This window comes from Spinacia oleracea, chromosome 6, assembly GCF_020520425.1.
Source record: "Spinacia oleracea cultivar Varoflay chromosome 6, BTI_SOV_V1, whole genome shotgun sequence".
Classification (NCBI taxonomy): Eukaryota; Viridiplantae; Streptophyta; class Magnoliopsida; order Caryophyllales; family Amaranthaceae; genus Spinacia; species Spinacia oleracea.
Genome location: NC_079492.1, coordinates 130,945,182 through 130,960,737, shown reverse-complemented (window position 1 = coordinate 130,960,737; position 15,556 = coordinate 130,945,182). Strand labels below are relative to the sequence as shown.

The 15,556-nt window shown below is 34.5% G+C and overlaps 1 protein-coding gene across 1 annotated transcript; it reads left to right on the top strand.

The window, feature by feature from the left end:
* The first annotated feature begins 12,565 nt into the window (after positions 1–12,565).
* Positions 12,566–15,037, top strand: LOC130463610 (protein FAR1-RELATED SEQUENCE 5-like). Its single transcript, XM_056832793.1, has 6 exons — positions 12,566–13,090; positions 13,576–14,176; positions 14,261–14,339; positions 14,469–14,522; positions 14,609–14,868; positions 15,024–15,037. The coding sequence occupies exons 1-6, from the start codon at positions 12,566–12,568 to the stop codon at positions 15,035–15,037; spliced, it is 1,533 nt and encodes a 510-aa protein (XP_056688771.1).
* The last annotated feature ends 519 nt before the right edge of the window (positions 15,038–15,556 follow it).

The following is a 15,556-nucleotide window of genomic DNA, read 5'->3' as shown; positions in this document are numbered from 1 at the left end:
AAGATCTTTGAGTTTCATCCTGAATGTCATCTTGAGCATTCTCTAGAGTTTGTTGTTCGACTCGAATTTCTTCGAGGTCTACTTTTCTCCCACTTGTCATTTTGGAAATGTGATCTTTCTCCAAAAAGACACCATCTCGAGCAACAAACACTTTGTTCTCAGATGTATTGTAGAAGTAATACCCCTTTGTTTCCTTTGGATAGCCCACAAGGATACATTTGTCAGATTTTGGATGAAGTTTGTCTGAAATTAATCGTTTGACGTATACTTCACATCCCCAAATCTTAAGAAAAGACACATTTGGAGGCTTTCCAAACCATAATTCGTATGGAGTCTTTTCGACAGCTTTAGACGGAGCTCTATTTATAGTGAGTGCAGCTGTATTTAGTGCATGTCCCCAAAATTCTAATGGAACTTTGGACTGACCCATCATTGACCTGACCATGTCTAGCAAGGTTCTGTTCCTCCGTTCCGACACACCGTTCCATTGTGGTGTTCCAGGAGGAGTCAATTCTGATAGAATTCCACATTCTTTCAGATGGTCATCAAATTCATAGCTCAGATATTCACCGCCTCTATCAGACCGCAGTGCCTTAATCTTCTTGCCTAATTGATTCTCTACTTCACTCTGAAATTCCTTGAATTTGTCAAAGGATTCAGACTTATGCTTCATTAGGTAGGCATAACCATACCTACTGAAGTCATCAGTGAAAGTGATAAAGTAGCTGAAACCACCTCTAGCATTTGTACTCATTGGTCCACATACATCTGTATGGATTAAACCCAATAGTTCATTTGCTCTTTCTCCAACTTTAGAGAAAGGTTGCTTTGTCATTTTGCCAAGTAAACATGATTCGCATTTACCATAATCCTCTAAGTCAAATGGTTCTAGAATTCTTTCCTTTTGAAGTCTTTCTAAGCGTTTCAAGTTTATATGGCCTAATCGACAATGCCACAGATAGGTGAGATCTGAATCATCCTTTTTGGCCTTTTTGGTATTTATGTTATATACTTGTTTGTCGTGATCTAATAAATAAAGTCCATTGACTAATATAGCAGATCCATAAAACATCTCTTTAAAATAAAACGAACAACTATTGTCTTTTATTAAAAAGGAAAATCCCTTAGCATCTAAGCAAGAAACTGAAATGATGTTTTTAGTAAGACTTGGAACATGGAAACATTCTTCCAGTTCCAAAACTAGCCCGGAGGGCAACGACAAATAGTAAGTTCCTACAGCTAATGCAGCAATCCGTGCTCCATTTCCCACTCGTAGGTCGACTTCACCCTTGCTTAACTTTCTACTTCTTCTTAGTCCCTGTGGATTGGAACATAAGTGTGAGCCACAACCTGTATCTAATACCCAAGAAGTTGAATTAGCAAGTATACAGTCTATAACGAAAATACCTGAAGATGGAACGACTGTTCCGTTCTTCTGATCTTCCTTTAGCTTCAAGCAATCTCTCTTCCAATGCCCCTTCTTCTTGCAGTAGAAGCATTCGGATTCAGAAGTGGGTTGACTGACCTTCCTCTTTACAGATTTGGCGCCAGTTTGCTTAGTTGGGCTGGCCTTGTTGCCACCTTTCTTAGCATTCCTCTTCTTTCCAGATTTCTTGAACTTGCCCCCACGCACCATAAGCACATCCTGCTTATCACTTTTGAGCGTCTTTTCAGCGGTCTTCAGCATACCGTGAAGCTCAGTGAGCGTTTTGTCCAGACTATTCATACTGTAGTTCAGTTTGAACTGATCATACCCGCTATGAAGAGAATGGAGGATGGTGTCTATAGCCATTTCCTGAGAAAATTGCTGATCCAGCCGACTCATATTCTCAATGAGTCCAATCATTTTGAGAACATGTGGACTTACGGGCTCGCCTTTCTTAAGCTTGGTCTCAAGAATTTGCCTATGAGTCTCGAATCTTTCGACTCGAGCCAGATCTTGGAACATGTTCTTCAACTCACTGATGATTGTGAAAGCATCTGAGTTGATGAACGTTTTCTGCAGATCCGCACTCATGGTGGCGAGCATTAGACATTTCACATCCTTGTTGGCATCAATCCAACGATTGAGGGCTGCCTGAGTGACCCCGTCTCCTGCGGCTTCGGGCATCGCCTCTTCTAGGACATACTCCTTTTCTTCCTGCATAAGAACTATTTGCAAGTTCCTTTGCCAGTCAAGGAAGTTTTTCCCGTTCAACTTCTCCTTTTCGAGAATTGATCGAATGTTGAATGAATTGTTGTTTGCCATATTAAAAACTACAATTGAAAAGAATAAACAAATAAATAACCATTCACAGTTTCTCTTAATAAACTTAAATTCTAGCATACATGCATAATTCAATGTTTATTAAGCATTTTATTCAAGTTATGTGTTCCGGCAGGTGTGAATAAAATGATTCCAAGATCCTAAAATCATTGAAGAACTAAGCACAGTTTGTCGACTTAATCCTAAAACATCTTAGGTAAGCAAAAGCCTTTCGCTAATAGTCTAGAAACTATTCTTGGTTGATAGGTACGTCTAAGAACTTATTAGGTAAACCTATCGATTTTGCCACGACATAAAAGGACTCCTTACTTATATCGTTGAGTTTCACCAAAACTAACATGTACTCACAATTATTTGTGTACCTTGCCCCTTTAGGACCAATAAGTAACACCTCGCTGAGCGAAAACTATTACTAGATTGATGTAAAGGATATCCAAGCAAATGTATATTTTGGCATGGCACCTTTTAACTCAATTTTTAAGTTTGGAACTTAAGGCTCTTACTATGTTGGTTAGATTTTAAGTGAACTAAAATCCTTAATCATGCAACATAATCAAGCCACAATCTCATGCATAATTAAGACATATTTAAAGCAATAAATAACTTAAAGCATGCATAAGATAAATGTGATCTAGTATGGCCCGACTTCATCTTGAAGCTTCAACTTCAAAGTCCGTCTCGAAAATCTCTGTGGGAGGCACCATTTTCTTCAAATAGGATAAGCTATAATTAAAACTAATTACAACTATTTGATGGTACGCAGACCATATTTGAATTGAAAAACGACTTTGGTACTTTAGACCAATTACATTCAAATTAATGGTACGCAGACCATATTTTCTATCCTATTTGGGCCATACTAGTCACTTCATAACCTGCAAAACAGTACATATACAATATATACCATTCACCCATTCATTATCATGAATGGCCCACATAGTTGGTTAGTAAAACACATTATGCATCACGTAAACATTTGCAGCAATTAATCAAGGGCACCAATAATCTACCAATTATTCAGTCCTTATTAATTCTAATCAAGTTGTTTTAACCTTAAGGATTTGTAGACCTAATCAAGAGTTTATGACTAAAAGCGCTCCCACTTAAACCAATAAATTCATATGCTTTACTAATTTTAAACATAAAAATGTATTTCTAGTCTAACCGGAAACATACAAATTTAATTAAAATTTAAAGCTTATATAAATTTATAATTGAATCCAAAAAAAAATTTAATTTAATTTCAGTCGTATTTAAATTAATTCATGATTTTAATTTTAGTAAAATAATTAGAATAAATAAAATTTATTATAATTATAATATTCAAAATTAAAATCCAAGAAAATAATTTAAATTATTAATTTTAAAATTAATTAAAATTACGTAAACTGAAAATTTCAAATTAAAATTTCAAAACGATCTAATCGCAACGCAAACACCTCACGCATCACACGCCCATGGGCCATACGCACACAGCCATCGCTGGCCATGTGCGCGCAGCCCATGCGCTGCGTCGCATAGCTGCTGCTTCTACCCTTCGCAAGCCATCGCGCGAGCTGGTGCTCGCTGCGCGCGCGCCAGCGCTCGATGCACGCGAGCATGTGCTCGCTGCGCGCGCGCCAGCGCTCGATGCACGCGAGCATGTGCTCGCTGCGCGCCTGCCAGCGCTCGATGCACGCGAGCATGTGCTCGCTGCGCGCGCGCCAGCACTCGATGCACGCGAGCCAGCGCTCGCTTCGTGCACTCGCCAGCGCATGCTGTGCGCGCTCGCTAGCGCTCGCTTGGTGCGAGCCAGCGCTCGCTGCGCGCGGCATCGACGCTGGGCGCAGCACTCGTGGCACGCGAGCTTGCGCTCGCTGCGCGCGAGGCTGCTCGCGCTTGCGCGAGGCAGTGCACGATGTGGCGCAGCTCGCTTGCTGCCCACACGCGACTGCCGTGCCTTGCCTTCGCCCATGCCCATTCGTCCATTGCTCATAGCCCACGACACAAGGCAGGGCTGCTGCCTTGTGCTCGTGCACCATGCCCTTGCTCATTGCATTCGTGCCGCATGGGCGACGAGCTCCCTTGCTCGTCGTCACATGCCTGCACTATACAACACCCCTTAAGGGTAACACGTAGCGTCCATTGCTTTGTGCGTGCAAGTTATATGAACGAATCGCATAAAATTTAAAAAATTTATACTTAAAATTAATGACAAATTAATAAATAATATTAATTTCATAATTTTAGGGCGAAAAATCGAAAATTTATTATTCAATTGATTTCCGATTAACATGGATTCAAGTCTAGGTCATAAAAATTTAAAATTTATCATAAATTTACAATTTTTATGGTGGTTTTTAATCATAGGTATCTAATTAAATTATAATTAATTATGAAAATCAAATTAATTCTAAATTATTCTAATTTTCAACAAATTAATCATAATTACAAATTAGATTGCATAATTAACAAGGCTAGGCATTCAAACTTGTTAAACATATACAGTAGGTCAATCAAAAATTCAAGATTTATCAACAAGAATCGCAAATATTTAATTTAACATCTTAAATTTACGAAATTTTGCATTCGAAAAACTAAACCTTCGAAAAGTCATAGGTAGGCTTCGAATTTGAGAATTCTGGGTTCGGCAGAAAAAAATTATTTTTGTCAAAATTTTAGAATGCCTTTTACATGCGGAATTGACACAAAAATCACTCGATTTGGATGAGTAACGAAGAAACTGCCGAAAAACTGCGTACGTATAATTAAATAAACGCAATTTGCAATTAATTAACAATTACGAAAATTAATCACCCCTTTTAATTCTTGCAAATTTGTAATATTTAACCATGTTCATGCAATTAAGATTATGAAAATAATAAGAGGCTCGTGATACCACTGTAAGGTTATGATACATATGACAATTCATAAATCATGCGGAAACAACCATTAAGCCAGGAATACATATTATTTACACATAATCATTTAGCATAGTTTAGATGCATACTCTTTGTTGCGTGCCTTCCCTAGCTGCGCCCGAACCGAACAAGAACAAGTCTTTAGGACTCCAAGTGTCGTCCCTCCGTAGATAGTCCACAGCACGTCCGGATCCGCCTTAAGATTGACCAACTAGAATCGCCCTTAAGGTACTAATAATTTCGACACTTTTAGGCAAGGTATGTGACTGATTTTTTCTCTCAAAAAATCACTTTGAATACTTGAAAACTCGTTATAAATTGTGAACCCAGGCCACATATTTATAGGGGTATGGAAAGAGAATTGGAATCCTACTAGGATACGAATTAATTAAATTAGAATCCTAGTGGAACTCTTATTTAATTAATTTATCTTTTAGGATTAGGAATTTAATCATTAAACGAATTCTATACGCTTTAGGATTCGAGTAACACACTCCGAGTAATACGCTAGCACCCCACGCAGGCCTTGCGGCCCACGCACAGCGCCAGCCCACTCGTCGCAGCCCCGCGCGCGCGCCCAAGCTTCGGCTGGGCCTGGCTTTTGCGCTGGGCCTGGTCGCATGCTTGGCGTGTGGTTGTTGCGCTTGGCTTGCTGGGCGATGGCCCCGGCTTTGTGCTGGGCCTTCGTCTGGCAGGCCTCGTCCGATGCTAATTCGTACGATGCGCTTCCGATTAAATTCTCGATTCCGGAATTCATTTCCGATACGAACAATATTTAATATTTCCGATTCCGGAATTAATTTCCGTTTCGAACAAATATTTAATATTTCCGTTTCCGGAATTATTTTCCGATTCCGATAATATTTCCGATTCAGACAATATTTCCGTTTCCGGCAATATTTCCGATTCCGGCAATATTTCTATTTCCGATAATATTTTCCGATACGTACCATGTTTCCGTTTCCGGCAACATCTACGACTTGGATAATATTTATATTTCCGATACGATCCATATTTCCGTTTCCGGCAATATCATCGTTTCCGGAGTATTCATTTGCTTGCCTTTGACGATCTCAGCTCCCACTGGAACCAAGATCCGTCAATTCCGAATATCCATAGATGGAGTATTTAATGCCATTAAATACTTGATCCGTTTACGTATTATTTGTGTGACCCTACGGGTTCAGTCAAGAGTAAGCTGTGGATTAATATCATTAATTCCACTTGAACTGAAGCGGCCTCTAGCTAGGCATTCAGCTCACTTGATCTCACTGAATTATTAACTTGTTAATTAATACTGAACCGCATTTATTAGACTTAACATTGAATGCATACTTGGACCAAGGGCATTATTTCCTTCAGGTGGGGTCTGCCTGCCCCTTAAAGTATGGTGGCTTAACTTTCGCAAGCCTTTCAAACATGTCCCCTGCAGAATCGGGGCGCTCAGTTCTTTCCTGGGTTAGTTTTTCCGCCAAGAGGCGAATAGCAGCAGCTAGGTCACTATTATTGGCCATCCTAGAGCGCGACCTGAAATTAATATACTCTAATTCAGGTTCAAAACTTTACTTACATTATCCTCTAGCAATGCAATATCACATCAACATTCAAAATGCACACGAAATGAACAATCATGCAAAACATTCAACTGAGAGACAAGGAATAACTTCAATCATCACGAATAATAAGTTAGAATAAAAGAAGAAAACATTCCCCTTGCGTGCCCGTAAAACTTTGATCCTTTAGATAGTCAATAATCTAACTTTTATTCCTCAGAAGAATGTCAATAACAATCCTAAATATTAACACACACCTGTTCTCAAAATAAAGTAAAAAGGTTCTACGATATAAACATAAACTATGGTTGGGCGGATTGTCCAACATTTTTCTCACACACAACTAAATATGTAAGCAAAGCTAAAGGGAAACATCATCAGACTTGTCCTTTGATTCGCTATAACCTTCTAGGGTGAATAACTCATATTTAAGTTCATCATCCATATCAAAATAATAAGCTTCCTTTCTTGGCCTAGAGGATCTTCGTAGACCTTGAAGTTGATGATTAGCTTCCTCTGGCTCAGGCTCAGGTTCAGGTTCATGTTCAGGCTCGAGTTCAGGCTCAAACTCAAACTCAGGCTCAACCTCCAATTCATGCTCGAACTCAAACTCAAATTCATGTTCGAACTCAAACCCAAATTCATGCTCAAACTCAGGCTCCGAATCGCTTTCAGGTCTCAAAACAGCTTGATAAATATCGACCCTAGTTTGCCCTCTAGCACGATCAAATTCACGAAGGGCTTCATCATCACTATCAGGTTCTCCTGCTCTTAAAACTTGACGCAGAACAAAGTCATGGCTGGTGTAACTGTTAATGTCAGACTCGTAATCCATTTCATTTTCATCATCGCTTAGAACAATAGGGTTAGAATTGCTCCTTATTCTATTTCCTTGTATGCCAGACATGATTAGTGATCTATAACAATTAAACATAGTTTCTATGTTAGTAATTAGTACTCTCGCTTACCGTATGATCCCACAATACACAACAAGTAAGAATATGTATTAATGGCAAAGCATAGGAAAGACACGACAGTTAGCAGGCACAAAAGTACAATCATGTTGACATAATGCAGACACAATGTTTCTATTCTATATGCCCTTTCCTATGCTACCCATCTCTCAAAATAAACATAGTATATCAAACATTGAAGCATAAAAGAATAAAACGAGAATGATTTATAAGAATTAATTTGTTTAAACGAATAATTATTTAAACGACAAATAATTAATAAATAAATACAATATATTTTTTTTTTTTTTTTTTTTTTATATATAATTACGAAAATATTAATTTAAAAAAAAACGAAATACATGAAGTCACACAAACAAGAACGTATTTCAAAGCATGTAATTCCAGAGTTAATTTTAAAATAAATTCAAACATTTCTAACTAATAACTTTCAATTTATTCACTAGTTGTAGTTTACTTCAACGAAATTCTTTTTATGTAACTAATTAGTTAGTTAGGTGCCTAAAATTTAAAAAGGTAGACACGAAATGTCAGTAAAACCTTTAGCTCTGATACCACTTTGTAACACCACGACAATTCCCATTTTCTAAAATAACCCTTTTTAAATATAACTGTAGGGAATTATCAAAGTATTATCGCCCGTGTGAAAACGTAACGGCTTATTCAGAATTTTGCAGCGGAAAACATAAAACTAACTTTTAGGTTCATAAATAATCTTATTACATATTAGGTCCAAAACCAATTAACTGAAATAAGGAAATACGAATAGTACGACAAATTTCAAATTTAAGTTAACAAACCAAATCACTTAATAAAGAAAATATAACTACAAGCTCTCTAATCCCGATCCCAATGATGCATCATCTTCAAACCTGTAGATGGGCAACGCTTATTGATCCTTAGAGACTGCTCACCAAAGATGGGTCATCACAGGATCAATAAGGCATAGCCATGATCAACACACACAAACAAAGCACGTAATCAGCAAAGCTGAGTACTACATACTAAAACAATAATAATCCTAATATGATACTATTAACGAACAACCCTAACATGATACTAATGAACATAAACAAGGGCAGACAAAATATGATAATTTGACGACCATACTTAACTAGACTAGGCTAGACTGGACTGGACTTTTATAACAATAATATTATTTTAATTGAAATAGACAATGGACCGAGTTTTCTAGCTAGATGCTTCACTAAGGAAGACGAGGTACGGGCGCGACTCCGTAACCTCAATGACCTGCGATATCGAGGAACGTTTGAATAAAAATAGGACACGGTGATCAATCCGGTCCGAATTAAAGGCCATGGGCTACCACCATGAACCCCAACTCATGTTTGTCCATCACTTTAGACGTGCACAGTCTAAAGCTATTGCTACTCAGTTTCACTTTACATGATTTACAAATTGACACCCTGTTATGACTCAACAATCACATAAGGCATACAATCCACATTTATTTACAACTTTTTTTATCTTGGAATTAAGTAAGTGATCACAAAGGCATCAAACAAGACTCATTCCAATTAACTCCAATCCTTCCTTTAATACTGATCAACCCTATATATGGGTATAAGGTTTCAACTTACTAAATGAGGTCCTCGGCCCTCATAAAGTAGTGAAAAAGCTAAAAGGGAACAACAATCCACTGATCTGAATTATATACAAAGTAATCTAGTGTTCCCAATCAAACATGTTTGTATCAACCATCCATACTAACATGCTATAATCCTCAAAATGCAATATAGGTTCAATATGTCCAACCAACAGTATTAAACATGCAATATTCAACCTGACTAAATTCATCAACGATATCAACATAACCAAGTTCATCAACAATTCAACATGGTTTCAACAATTAGCACACATTCCAAGCACACAGGTATGTACGTACCTTGTGTAAACAAACCGATAGGTCACTTTAACACTTTCAAAAGTCGCCTAAAGAGAATTATCAGCCTAAACAACCAACAAGTAATCTCAATCAATTTCTAATCATTGACAACCATAATAAAGCATTCTAAATGCATCCTAAATAGATTTAGAACTTTCCCCAATATCAAAACTTGAACATTTGCTTTCCTAGCATCATAATTATTGAACCAGTGATTGAAATTCGTTGAAAACTTTTGCAAACATCGTACTTTAAATTTTCAGCAATATTAATTCATTTAAAAGCTTCACCAAGGTCAATCTACGTTCCTAGTATCTCAAAACAACCAATTCAATAATTCATACTCAACCTATCATGATTAAAAATCATAAAAACCTTGAATTTCATACTTTAAACCATCAAAACCAATATTTCAATGTCATTAGATAATCTGAAAATCAATAACTTTATTATAAAATTCATATAATCTTAAATTTATAATTTACATCACAAAACCCATAGCTTTAATTCAAGAAAACATAATTCAAACTAATAAATCATGATTAAGCCCTAACTTAATTTTAATTAATCAAAACTGAAAATTAACTCGTTTTTAATCTCAACATCAAATCTGAAAATCATATTCACCATAAAAATTATAAATTTAATTTAAGAACATAATCTAAATTAACAAGCTTTAATTTAAAATAATTAGTTACTTAGGGTTTAAGAAAGTAACCAATTCAAGAAGGAGGAAAGAGAGAGAGCTGGTGGCCGGAGGTGGCTCGCGGCAGGGCTGGGCACGGCGGCGCGACCTGGCGGCGGCTGTGCGACTCGGGCTGCTGCGACACACGAAGGGGTTAAGGTGGCTCGAAAAACAGAGGGAAAGAAAGAGAGAAGACGAAAAAGAAGGATGAAGAGGAGGGTGTTACCGTGCTGGGCGGCGGCTGAGGCGTGCTGCGGCGGCGGCTCGGCGACGGTGTGGAGGGGGAGAGGACGGATGTGTGTTGGTGCGTGAGATTGGAGGAAGGATGGAGGGTTTCCTCTTTCTTTGGTTTCACGTGAGTATGGAGGGGAGAGAGAGAAGGGCTTGATTTGTTTTACGTGAATTAGAAAAGAGAAGGGAGTATGGTTTTGGGGTTTTGTTGGTTTGGGCTTTGCCAAATTGGGCTAGGAGTAGAATTTAGAATTTAGGATTTGATTTCTAATTTCAATAGAACGTGATTTCAAAATCCGAATTCGTTTTAACGTAAAATTCAAAAATCAATTTTGATTTCATAAATCATTTAAAATATTCAAAATGTAATAACATCATTATATTTTAATTACATATTCATTTCTAAAATTCGTAAATTACTTTTAAATATATTAAATATACGTTAAAATATATAAATAAAATATAATAAAATTACGGGGGATTACATAAAGAGTAACTATATGAACTGTAGAGTAACTATAACAATCAATAGATCTTAAGTAACAATGTTAAATATAGAGTAACTATAACATATAAAAAGTAACTATATAAAATGAAGAGTAGCTATCACATATAAAGAGGAACTATATACTGTAGGGTAACTATCACGTATAAAAGGAGTTATATTAACTATGAGTAACTATAATATATAAACAGTAACTGTATAAAATGAAGAGTAACTATCACATATAATGATAACTAATTTAAAATAAAGTAACTATAATTTATGAAAGGTAACTATATTAGTTATAAAGTAACTTCACATAACGAAGTAATCTATATAAGAAATAAACTACATTTAACTTATAGTAACTATAAGATATAAAGAATAACTATAGTAACTGTAGAGTAACTATAACAAATAATAGATCCTAAGTAAGTATGTTAAATATAGAGTAACTATAACATATAAAGAGTAACTATATGAACTGTAGAGTAACTATAACAATCAATAGATCTTAAGTAACAATATTAAATATAGAGTAACTATAACATATAAAAAGTAACTATATAAAATGAAGAGTAACTATCACATATAAAGAGGAACTATATACTGTAGAGTAACTATCACATATATATATAAACAGTAACTGTATAAAATGAAGAGTAACTATCACATATAATGATAACTATATTTAAAATAAAGTAACTATAATTTAAGAAAGGTAACTATATTAATTATAAAGTAACTTCACATAACGAAATAATCTATATAAGAAATAAACTACATTTAACTTATAGTAACTATAACATGTAAAGAATAACTATAGTAACTGTAGAGTAACTATAACAAATAATAGATCCTAAGTAAGTATGTTAAATATAGAGTAACTATAACATATAAAGAGTAACTATATGAACTGTAGAGTAACTATAACAATCAATAGATCTTAAGTAACCATGTTAAATATATAATAAGTATAACATATAAAGAGTAACTATATAAAAATGAAGAGTAACTATCACATTTAATGATAACTATATTTGTATTTGTACAGGTTCAATAATACATTCAATTGATACAAACCACAGCATCTTTGAAAATCCAAATAATGAGCAGGAAGAAAACATTGATAAAGAATTAGATGGCAGTTTAATTGGAGAAGCAAGGAAAACAACCGATGAGATTTATGATCTATATTGCAAACATGCTGCTATTATTGGTTTTAGTGTACGAAAAGGGAAGAATAGATATAAAGAAGGAACTACAATTGTTAATGGAAAATACTTCTACTGTTCTGCTGCTGGAATAAGAGACCCTCCTAAAAACAAAGAACTCAAAAATGAAGATGATCAATCAGATGCAAAGAAGAAAGAAAGGAGAAAGAGGGTTATGATAACAAGAACAAAATGTGAAGCTCAAATATTTGCAAAGAAGAATGAAAATGGAGATTTTGAAATAGAAAAGATTGTAGTGGTACATAATCACCCATTGACAAGAGAAATAAGTAACTATCTCCGCCGATCGGAACGACAAATGACATAACCTAAAAAAGAAGCTATTGAGGCAATGTCAGAATGTGGTCTAAGACCAATGGAGTCTTATAGGTATATGTCAACAGAAACTGGCGGAGACGACTGTGTTGGTCATACGATGATTGATCATCTAAACAACTGCTACAAGTTAAAAATGAAGCAAATTGATGGCAAGGATTCACAAACACTAGTGAACAAACTGTATGACATACAATCAATAGATCCCGAGTTCTTTTTCAGAGTAAGACTCAATGCTGAAGGAAAAGTTGAGTGCCTATTTTGGAGGGATTCTATGATGAGAGAAGATTACAAAATATATGGAGATGTTCTAGTTTTTGATACTACATTCAGAACCAATAAGTACAATCTCATATGTGCTCCATTTGTTGGTATAAATAACCATTGGAAAAACACAATGTTTGCTTGTGCTTTCATTGGGGATGAAACCACAGAATATTTTGTTTGGGTGTTTGAAACTTTTCTGAAGGCTATGGGAGGAAAGCACCCTTTATCAATTTTCACTGATCAAGATGCAGCTATTGCTGCTGGAATAGAACAGGTACCTCTTCATATATTATAGTTACTATTTTGACAATATAGTAACTCTTTGTAAAATAAAAGTTACTATTTTGACAATATAGTAACTCTTTATATAATATAGTTACTATTTTTACAATATAGTAACTCTTTATAAAATATTGTTACTATTTTGACAATATAGTAACTCTTTATAAAATATTGTTACTATTTTGACAATATAGTAACTCTTTATAAATTATAGTTACTATTTTGACAATATAGTAACTATTAATACAATATAGTTACTATTCTGAAATTATAGTAACACTTTATAAAGTATAGTTACTATTTTGACAATATAGTAACTCTTTATAAAATATAGTTACTCTGTTGACAATATAGAAACTCTTAATACAATATAGTTACTATTTTGACAATATAGTAATTCTTTATAAAATATGGTAACTCTTTATAATATATAGTTACTATTTTGTGGAACTATATATATTCATTATTGTTTTTCAGGTTTTTCCTTCTTCAAGACACAGGTTATGCTTGTGGCACTTGAGTAAAAATGCAAACAGTAGATTTGGTTTATTGAAGTCTGATAAAAACTTCAAAAATGCATTCTACAAGTGTTTAAGTGGGTGTATAACACCAAATGATTTTGAAGAAACTTGGAAATCTATGATCAACACTTTTAAGCTGGAAAAAGATGACTGGTTCAACAGATTGTATGGTCTTAAAGAAAAATGGTGTACAGCTTTAAGTAAAGATTTTTTTTCTGCCGGTATACTTTCTTCACAAAGAAGTGAAAGTACAAACCATGCTGTTGGATTTAAAGCAAATAAAAGTACAACATTAACAGAGTTCTATAGTATTTTTCAAGCTACAATAAAACGATGGAGAAAAACCGAAGAAAAAGACGATTTTGACTGTACAAGGGGAATACCTACTTCAGAGCTAAGTATGAGTGCTATATTAAAACAGGCAGCAAATGTATACACGATAACACTGTTCCGTGATTTTGAAGAAGAGTTCAAGCTTTCTGTGGCAAGTAGTACAATGTTCAAGGGAAGTGTTGGAAGAACAGTGTTTTTTGAAGTGTGGATAGAAGGAATAACAGGTAAAAAAACTATAAATCTTTATTTAATATTTGGAGTAGATGTTCTTTTGAATAATATTATATTATATGTAAATACTCTAACAGGATCAAGGCAAGAAGTTCAATACAAAATGGAAGATTCAACCGTCACTTGCACATGCAAAAACTTTGAAGAATCTGGATGGTTGTGCTTCCATTGTTTGAGAATATTGCATTTACATTCAATCAATACAATTCCAGATCGTTACATAACAACAAGATGGACTAGATAGGCAAAGAAACAGATATGGGAAAGGGTTGATACAATAAAAAGGGAGAAAGGTGAAATCAACAATTTTACTGGTTGGAGATTATATATGATCAGAAGGTAATTTTTCAATATACATTAGTTCATTTTCATATAGTTACAATTACAGTAGATATTTGACTTCATGCTTAAACTTTATACCACAGATACTATAACTTAATTTTGAAAGGGCATAAGATAGCAAAGGCCAGAAAATTTATCGAGGAGAAGTTTAAAACGGATAATAAAGCAGTTGATGAAATCATAAAAAAGGAAGAAGAAAGGAAGGAAAAAGAAGAAGCTGCAAAGATAGCAGAACAAGAAAAGGCAAAAGCTGAAGCACAACGACAAACACAAGACGAAGAATCAACTAATTCTGAAATAACAATTGTGCTTGATCCTGATCGTGCTAATACTAAAGGAAAGAGTAAGAAGAGAATAAAGGGTCAATATGACAATTACAAGCAGCCATCAAAGAAAGGAAAAAAGAAACACAAAGAATTTGGATCCAAGACACCAAATATTCAATTATTTACACCTAAAGAACAACTATTTTAGTGATGTTCTTGTTTTATATTATAGTTTTGACAACATAGTAACTCTTTATAAAATATAGTTACTATTTTGACAATATAGTTACTCTTAGTACAATATAGTTACTATTCTGAAAATATAGTAACTCTTTATAAAATATAGTTACAATTTTGACAATATAGTAACTCCTAATACAATATAGTTACTATTCTGAAAATATAGTAACTCTTAATAAATTACTATTTTGACAATATAGTAACTCTTAATACAATATAGTTTACTATTTTGACAATATAGTTACTTTTAATACAATATAGTTACTATATTGACAATATATTAACTCTTAATACAATATAGTTACTATTTTGACAATATAGTAACTCTTTATAAAATAGTTACTATATTGTCAATATAGTAACTCTTTATAGTTACTATATTGACAATATAGTAACTATTAATACAATAGTTACTATTCTGAAAATTATCTCTTTATAAAATATAGTTACTATTTTGACAATATAGTAACTCTTAATACAATACAGTTACTATATCATACAATATAGTAACTATATATTCATCAA

Coding starts and splice junctions, on each gene's coding strand:
- LOC130463610 (XM_056832793.1), top strand. CDS start 12,566: ATGTCAGAATGTGGTCTAAGACCAATGGAGTCTTATAGGTATATGTCA. Junction 13,091..13,575: donor TTGCTGCTGGAATAGAACAG/GTACCTCTTCAT, acceptor ATTGTTTTTCAG/GTTTTTCCTTCTTCAAGACA. Junction 14,340..14,468: donor AACTTTGAAGAATCTGGATG/GTTGTGCTTCCA, acceptor TACAATAAAAAG/GGAGAAAGGTGAAATCAACA.